Source organism: Lycium barbarum, chromosome 4 (assembly GCF_019175385.1).
Source record: "Lycium barbarum isolate Lr01 chromosome 4, ASM1917538v2, whole genome shotgun sequence".
Classification (NCBI taxonomy): Eukaryota; Viridiplantae; Streptophyta; class Magnoliopsida; order Solanales; family Solanaceae; genus Lycium; species Lycium barbarum.
Window position 1 is genome coordinate 132,612,045 of NC_083340.1, and position 9,017 is coordinate 132,621,061.

At 35.8% G+C, this 9,017-nt stretch overlaps 1 protein-coding gene and 1 long non-coding RNA gene across 2 annotated transcripts; both read left to right on the forward strand.

The window, feature by feature from the left end:
- Positions 1–729: 729 nt before the first annotated feature.
- LOC132638611 (uncharacterized) lies at positions 730–2,580 on the forward strand. Its single transcript, XR_009581824.1, has 3 exons — positions 730–1,279; positions 1,816–2,114; positions 2,221–2,580. It is a non-coding gene; the product is annotated as an uncharacterized LOC132638611 (long non-coding RNA).
- Positions 2,581–4,285: 1,705 nt separating this feature from the next.
- On the forward strand, positions 4,286–8,555 carry LOC132636526 (pentatricopeptide repeat-containing protein At1g53600, mitochondrial). The gene is made up of 2 exons (XM_060353442.1): positions 4,286–6,969; positions 8,180–8,555. The coding sequence occupies exon 1, from the start codon at positions 4,411–4,413 to the stop codon at positions 6,550–6,552; it is 2,142 nt and encodes a 713-aa protein (XP_060209425.1). The 5' UTR covers positions 4,286–4,410; the 3' UTR covers positions 6,553–6,969; positions 8,180–8,555.
- Positions 8,556–9,017: the final 462 nt, after the last annotated feature.

Consider the following 9,017-nt stretch of genomic DNA (forward strand, 5'->3'; position numbering starts at 1 on the left):
TTACAGAATTTAAAGTACAAGATTTAGGTAAAAACACAACAATCATAATATCATAAACAAGAAAATTTATAATGTAATGAATTTTCCCTTCTTGCTACTAATTTATTTGTCTTATTGATTAATAAAAATAGTCTTTTTTAGACGTGATCTTATTTTTACCCATCTTTACATTTTTCCCTACTTACTGCTAATTTATATATGAAGGTGGGTTTGAGGAATTATTTTTGTCTTTGTGATTAGTCTTTGTGTGTTTAGACATTGTTACAGCTTAATGCCTTAGCTGGTTAGCATATTTCAATTTGAATTTTGAGGTAAAATGACTAGGAAAAAAATCATATAGTACTGAGTGTATGGCTTAACAATCAATAAAATAATAGAAAATCACGAGAGACCGGAATTTTAATTCCAATTAAAACAAAATGCTAAGTGACTTCCCTAGCAAATATTCAATGAAATACTCAAAGTGTGTGTAAGTTGATTACTCTTGCTTTCACATTTAATTTTGACGGAATTGAATTTGTATTGGTGATTAAAAAATAAATAAAATTACATCGGACAACTAATCACAGTTTAATTGGATCCAAACTTACATACATATTCCAAAATGTGCATGGTCTAGAGTAGAAATTGGCACACTTCTGATGTTTCAATTGTAGCTGCATATATTTTGATGGCATTAAATAGGTTGTTTCTGGTTTTCCAGTTAGGCTATCCAAGGTAGCTAAATGTGCTTCGTGAACAATGGCATATGATGTCTGTTCAAAGATTTTCCTAATATGTAGCTGAACTTTCTATATCACTGTTTATTGGAAGGGCCATTTTCTTATATCAATTTCTTGAAGATGTACTACTTACAGCTTTCCGGGAATACAGTTTATAATACATGTACAAATGAATTAGAAAATAAAAAGAAAATTGCATGATTTGGAGCTAAACTTCCTTGAGATGATCGTTATCTGTTAACAACTTGTTAAACTAAATATACTTTAGAACAACTAATATTCACTCCTTGGTGGAAATTTTAAGCATATTTGCTATATCAATATTGATAATGTATCCGAGGAGTTACTATGAAAACTTAGCTCAACATTGATCGGGGAGAATAAGAATACTGTTGCACTAATGACTACCAATTATACAATCTAGTATAAGTTTCTGTCATTATCCCATTTGTGGATTTCATTCTCAATTAAGTGAATCATGATAATGTTTTCTTAATTTACAGGTGTTTTGGGCACTCGTGTATGACATCAGTGTGTATGTTGCCTTTAATTCAGTGGTAGGTTCACGTACAATTTCTTCTAAACCTTTCTGTCCGACTGCTCTATGATGCGGCATCTCAAACAGTTCTCATTCTACACTTTTATCTGCTTAACAAGTACCATTCACTTTAGATACTCATGTCTGCTCAACAATCAGCCAGGGGCAGTTTTACAGGAGGTAACAAAGGAACTCCAACTTTTCAAAATCATATTTTAACTCTTCCTCTTCCGTTTTCTGTAAAAAAAAAAAAAAGATGTTGGTCATGTGTTCCTTCCTCAAAATAGAAATGAGCTTTCACAAATGTCTAAAGAGAAGCATGGTTTATTAGGCACTTAAACAACTACCAGACCATGACATTATCTTGCTACATGAGAATTGTTTTCCTCCTTATAGGTACAGGAATTTTACCATGCAACAACCAACTGCTTTACTGCAAAAAATTGAAATACAAAAAAGACACGATATAAGATGAGTCTGGGGAAAAGAATGATATCACTACTAGAGAAACAGGTTTGATCATTTAATAACTGTTACTTTCTTGCACCAATGCAGATTAGGGTTTTGTGGATTTGGAATGACGGAGGAACTGACTCGAACAAGTAAAATCATTTTGAATCTTTTGACAAATAGTGGCTGCTTATTGTCCTAGATCAGAAGCAGTCAAATGTGTACAGGTGGTATTGTCTCCTTGTTGATGTCTTTTAGTTAGTTTCCTTGAAGTCTTATTAACTTCTTGCTTTTCAACCACAACCCTTCATGGTTTTCTGATTGGTGGAAGAAAGTAGAGAATGCTGTACAAGGTTCGCACCTCGACGTATCGAGAGATACTGATCTGTCTAGGGTCGTAAAAGGTTAATCATCTTCTTTTCCTTTTGAGTGTGTTGGTTCAGGCAACATATCATTCCCTTTTTCATGTTGTTGAAGATACTGAAAGTTGCATAATTCAAAATCAATCAGGGGTTGCAAGTGTCATCAAGGATGGTCAGGGCTCCAAGTCTTCATACCTGTTATATCTGGATGAGTGGAAGCAACTCAGGCAAACAATTGAGGAAGTATGTGTTACTGCTAGAGACTATGTTGATGTTTGGACAGATGCAAGCAAGAAAATGGGGAAGAGAAGAGTATTCTCAGAGTTTCTGAAGCTCTTGGACACCGAACATTGACCTTTTTGATTAATGTGCTTTTGGATTCTAACTATGCTATATTTAAATGGATATGTATATTATGTTTAAGGGTTTGAATGTAGTTTTAATTTGAACTACAAGTACTTTTAATTTTAAGATGTTTAAGTGTTTGAACATAGTTTATGATGTTTAAGTGTTTGAAAGGACAATGTTTAAGTGTTCAAGTGTTTGAACATTGTTTATGGTTGTTGTGTTGCATTGTTAATGAATTGGATGACTGTTTTGGTTGATGAATTTGGTTATTTGAAAATTGGCAGGTGGGATGTCAAAAACAGGCAAATGCTGGAAAAAATATTCCAGATTTTCGATCACAGGTGGTCGAAAATCAGCCCAGATATTTCACAATTTCGACCACATGTGGTCGAAAATCTGGGCCCAATTTACAATTTCGACCACATGTGGTCGAAATTGTGAAAATATTTTTTTATATTTAAATATAAATAGTGTTTTCGACCACACGTAGTCGAAAAAGTTAAATATATAATTTAATATAAAAATAATTTTTCGACCACATGTGGTCGAAAATTATTTTCCCTTAATTTCGGTAGAATGTGATTCAATTTTTTTTTTTGACCTACCTGTTAGCGACCTACGCATGTGGTCGAAAAATTAGTCAAAATAAAGGCCTTTTTGACCTCGTGTGGTCGAAATTTTTGGTCGAAAATCCCGGTTTTTTTAGTAGTGTTCAACGATAATGTCATGAATTTTCTTGTTTGATGACATTATGATTGTTGTGTCTTTGTTATTAATTTTCTTGTTTGATGACATTATGATTGTGCAGAGTTCTATTATTATTAATGGTGGCTCGGCGATTTCTTATGGGCACAGGCATCCCAGCTAATTCAATCAAATTGATGAAAAAATTCACTGCAAACAACAAACAACATAGCAAGTGTAATCCTACAAGTGAGGTCTAGAGAGGGTAGGATATTTCCCCCCTACCCTGAAGGGATAGAGATGCGTTTTACGTTAAACCCTCGGCTCAAAATAAGATGAGACAACAAAATAGTAAGATACAAAATAAATGCAACGACAGAAAATAATACACAATGAAGAATAGGAAACTAGGCGATAACGAAATCGTACTACTAAAAATAAGAAACTACTCGAATGACTAAATAATACTACTAAAAAAGAGAAGAGGAGATGAGTAGGCTAGCCTGCATCCTTTCCCACACAAAGTGCTACAACACCCCAACCTACTAAACTTCTACCTTAATTCTTGACCTTCATACAATCCTATCTAAGGTCACGTACTCAGTCAGCTGAAGATGTGCCATGTCCTATCTAATCACCTCCCCTAGTTCTTGTTCGGCCTACCTCTACCACTCCTAACCCTGCTATAACCAACCTGTCACACCTCCTTACTGGCACCTCCTCACATCTCCGAACCATCTCATCTTGCTTCCCTCATCTTGTCTGCCACTGGTGCCACTCCCACTTTATCCCAAATAGCTTCGTTCCTAATAATATCTCTCTGAGTAAGCCCACACATCCACCTGAGTATCCTCATCTCAACTACCTTCATCTTCTTAACGTGTGCGTTCTTCACAGGCCAACACCCACCCCGTATACAAGAATATTGGTCTAATCACCTCTCTGTAGAACTTACCTTTAAACTTTAGCGACACATTCTTATCACATAGTACCCTAGAGGCGAGCCTCCATTTCAGAAAATTCACTACAATTTAACCAAATTGCTTCATAAATTATTACATAATTGCAGTTATGAATTAAATTGGACCTAATATACCCTTAAAGTATGCATATAGGTCCAAATATGTCCTTATTTTGTGTAAAATAAAGACATTTCAGCCCAAATATAGTAATTTCGCATACTTTAACGGCCTTTAGACCCTTTTCCGTTAAAACAATGACAGGTTATATGAACACGGAGGGAAAATAGAGAAAAAGAAAGATTTGAAAAACTGGCTTGTATGGAAGCTTTATTTGTTTATCAGTCATGCTAGCAAAGCCAAACCCTTTCTCAAAATTTGCACTTTCTAACCTTAAATACTCAACTTCTTCAAATACCCTTTATAGCACTAGCACTAAAACAAACAAATTCTTGATTTACTGTAACACCCAAATTGCAGAAAATGGCCGAAACGGAAACATTAAAGAAGCCGAATCCATTTTCTACAATATGCCCACAAAAAATATCATTACTTGGACTGCAATGCTCACCGCGTACTCTCAAAACAAGCAAATCAAGAAAGCCCGTAAACTGTTCGATGAAATGCCTGAAAGAAGCGTTGCATCGTGGAACGCGATGCTTACTGGTTATATGAGGAATAGAGTTGAGATTGATGAGATTTTTAGGTTTTTTGAGGCGTTTCCGGAGAGAAATGCGGTGTCTTTTGCTGCGATGATTACGGGTTTTGTTAATGCAGAGAGGGTTGATATGGCGGAAAATTTGTACGTTCGGACGCCTATGGTTTTTCGGGAACCTGTCTGTTCGAATGTACTGATAAATGGATATTTGAAAGTTGGGAATTTAGATTATGCAATTCGTGTTTTTGATGGTATGGTGAAGAAAGATATTGTTTCTTGTAGTGCGTTGATCGATGGTTACTCCAAGAATGGGAGAGTTATTGAGGCTCGGGGTTTGTTTGATACGATGAAGGAGAGAAATGAGGTGACTTGGGGTGCTATGATTGATGGATATATGAAAAATTGTTGTTTCGAGGATGGGTTTGATTTGTTTCTAAGAATGAGAAGACAAAGTGATGTGAGACTCCAGCCTACTATGCTGACAATTGTTTTAGAAGCTTGTGGAAGATTTAGTAGGCATCGACAAGGTTATCAAGTTCATGGATTGGTTTCTCGTTTGGGATTTGAATTTGATGTTTTCTTGGGTAATTCATTGATTACTATGTATTCTAGATTTGGTTGTGTAGATGCAGCTAAAAGTGTGTTCGATTCGATGTTAAGGAAAGATGTTATTTCGTGGAATTCTCTTATTAGTGCTTTTGTTCAAGCTGGAAATCTTGAAGAGGGATATGAGCTTTTTAAGAGGGCTCCGGAAAAGGATGTTGTTTCGTGGACAGCGATGATTACCGGGTTTTCTGAAAAAGGGTTGACTGAAAAATGTGTTGATTTGTTTAAAATGATTCCGGAGAAAGATGATGTTGCATGGACAGCTCTTATATCTAGTTTTGTAAATAAAGGGGAATACGAGGAGGCTTTTCGCTGGTTTATTAAAATGCTTCGAAGTTCAGTTAGACCAAATCCATTAACTTTAAGTAGTATGCTTAGTGCTTCAGCTGGTATGGCAATGCTAAATCAAGGTCTACAAATTCATGCTCGTGTTTTGAAAATGGATATGGAGTTCAATTTGTCTATACAAAGTTCTCTTATCTCAATGTATTCCAAGTGTGGAAGTTTAGATGATGCTTATAGGATCTTTAAATTCATAAATTTCCCAAATATTGTTTCTTTCAATGCAATGATTACTGGATTTGCCCAAAATGGCTATGCCAAAGAAGCACTTAAGTTGTTTCACCAGTTGCAGAATGAAGGTGAGCAACCTAATAGTATCACTTTCTTAGGGGTTCTATCGGCATGTATGCATGCCGGGCTCGTAGAAGAAGGATGGAACTACTTCAAATCTATGAGATCATTATACAACATTGAACCAGAGCCTGATCATTATACTAGCATGGTTGATATTCTAGGACGAGCTGGTTTACTTGATGAAGCAGTTAATTTGATTAATTCGATGCCATGCAAGACACATTCTGGGGTTTGGGGTGCTCTTCTGAGTGCCAGCAAGACTCACTTGCGTCTTGATCTTGCAAAGCTTGCAGCTCAGAGGATTTCGGACTTAGAACCGAGTAGTGCCGCTCCCTACGTGGTCTTGTCTGACCTGTATTGTATTGTTGGAAAGAAGAATGATGAGGAACAAATTAGGTTGGCAAAGAAATTGAAAAGAATAAAGAAAATTCCAGGTTGCAGTTGGGTTTTGTTGAAAAACAACATTGGTTTATTTCTCTCTGGAGACCAGTCCCATTTGAACTTTGAAGAGATCAGCTGCACGTTGTGGACAATTATGGATGAAATGAAACAATTAAGTTGCATAGACCATGACTTGTTACCACTTTAAAAAAATGATAATTTGTGTCAGAAAAGGATGTCCAGCACACAACCAAATTGAAATTGTCATTTTCATGCCTTTTATCCATTTGTTTTTCTTGGATGGTTTGAGAGGATAAGGGATGAATTAGCAAAATGCTGTAGATATTTTAAGATGCCAGTTTGGGTTCTAAATGTAAGCGATGCCCTCTGGAAGAAATTTAATGGAGTCTCTAAAGGGCATTATTGGATATTGTCCATTCTGCAGCATTTAGCAAGTAGGAGTGTGAAAAGATTGCCATCCTGACATATCGAATCAGTGATATGATGATATGTCAACTGTCCCCAAAACCTGCATAATTGAAAGGTGGTTCATAGTTGTCATCACTTGCGGAGATACAGAATGTACAGCTCTCCATTCTATGGAGAGGTAGCCCCTTTCTCCCGGGTTAGTTTCACTCATTCCTAGTGTCTACAATTCCTGTATACTTTTGGAAATAGAGGTAGAGTTAGGAACTCAATATTAGTGGAGCGCTCTCGGTTTTCTTCGGGTTATTTGAGTTAGCTATTATGGTTGTTTATCCCGCAATATATATGATTTTTGAGGTCACAATTAATCACTCAATAGGATAGTGATTATGTTCCTACCTTGAAATGTGTCTATACATTTTTTAAGCTTCAAATCTGCGACCTTCTTTTCTTATGTCATAAGTAACTTCTTTTGTAAATTATAGGAATTATTCACAGCATAACCTTGGTAGACAGGAATTATTCAATATTCACAGCATATGCATAACCTTATGATATCCTTGAAATTGACAGTAAGCTTAAATCAAAGACACAGTACACACTTTAATATCTGCCGGCACAACAACCTCACATCCACCACCATAACTTCCATCTCTATCTCCAGCATATTTGCCCGTACACCTCCTCTTAGTGGCAAAGCCAAGATTTTCACTAAGGGGAGTCGAAACATAAAGAAGTACACCTGCTTAATCTTCTTCTTCACCAGCACCATCAATCTTTTTATTTTATGTCAATTTTGTTCTTTTCAATGTCATGCAATTGATATCTATTTTTTTACCTTTTACTGTTGCACTTTCAGTTCAATTGGTATCCTATTACCATTTTTAAATTTCTTATACGCATTTCTAGCAAAACCAGATGTCTGAAAAAATGTCGGCGTGAGAAGTCAAAAGACTTATCTGGACTGTTGAGCAGGAAATCTCAGTTTTAAACCAATGTTCATATATGTTAATTTATTTGTTATGAGGAGAATTCAGATTAGATTGATTAACCTGAACGTGCTGTCAATTGCCATCAGTTAAATTCATTATGCTTCTTCGGTACCCAACTTGATCAGTTGAATTTAAATGACCTCTACTTGACTTGGTGTGTAAATCGTGTGTGTTCTTCATATTCTTCCTCCCAAGATAATTTAGAACCTTAAATAAATGGCAGAGAATAACTTTGTATTTTCACCTTAATTGTGTAAATGTGAGTGAAATAGACCAGAAATACCAATATTCGGGAAGGTTTATATTTAATTGTTCGTAATTTCAACTTACCTATCTAAGGTTGGTTCAGCTCATCAATTATACATCAACTTGGCATGCTCACCCTGACTTTGTCTTAATTGTCTCAATAATATGCAGGACGATTTTAACTGAAATATATGCTCAAATTTTAGGAACCAGCATGTGTGCTGGAATTCTCAAAGACATGATCAAATTCAATTCTCCCTCTCTCTTGTAATTTAGTTTCTTTTCTCTTTCCATATACATGACAAATCACAAGGTAAGTGAATGAGTTACTTGTGAAATATCTAGTACTTCTTTTGCAATTCTATTGTAGGCTACAATGTAAGTATTTTGCGTATTCCATGTTAGATTCACACAATTATTGTTAGTGTAATGAATTTTTGATGAGCAGGTTAAGCTAACATCAACTAATTATTTATAAATACGTATTAATAACACAGAAAAGAAGATAAATGATCTAACAATACAATCAGTTAAATTACTTTTTTTGTTACACCCTTGGTAGGGGAAGGGGAAATGGGAAGGGGATTACAAGGTGGGGCCAACAAGGTGAAAGTTCAGCTAGTCAACCAACTGAGCTACTAAGATTTCCGCAACCAGTTAAATTACATTTATGGAATAATGGTGATAACTCTTAAATCCTATTGCTGATATTTGCTGTTACAAAGAGCTGCTAGTTTTTCCACCACACCATCTATCTCTTCATTTAGTTCCTTTGCTTTCTTCCTAACAGCCTCCCCACTTTTCTCCACTACCAACTTCCTTATTGCCTTTGCAATCTCTTCACTCTGTAGTTTCCCGTTTTCGTCCCTCAGTGCTTCCATTCCCATCCCAATATATTCCACAAGCTTGACATTCATTGGTTAGTCAACCTGCATAGGCATGGCTTTTATGGGTGCGCCGAACTTCATACTTCCATCATGTCTGCATACAAAAAGCAAATAGGTCTATA

Bases quoted from the DNA above. Each gene is read 5' to 3' on its own strand.
- LOC132636526 (XM_060353442.1), top strand. From the start codon at position 4,411: ATGCTAGCAAAGCCAAACCCTTTCTCAAAATTTGCACTTTCTAACCTT.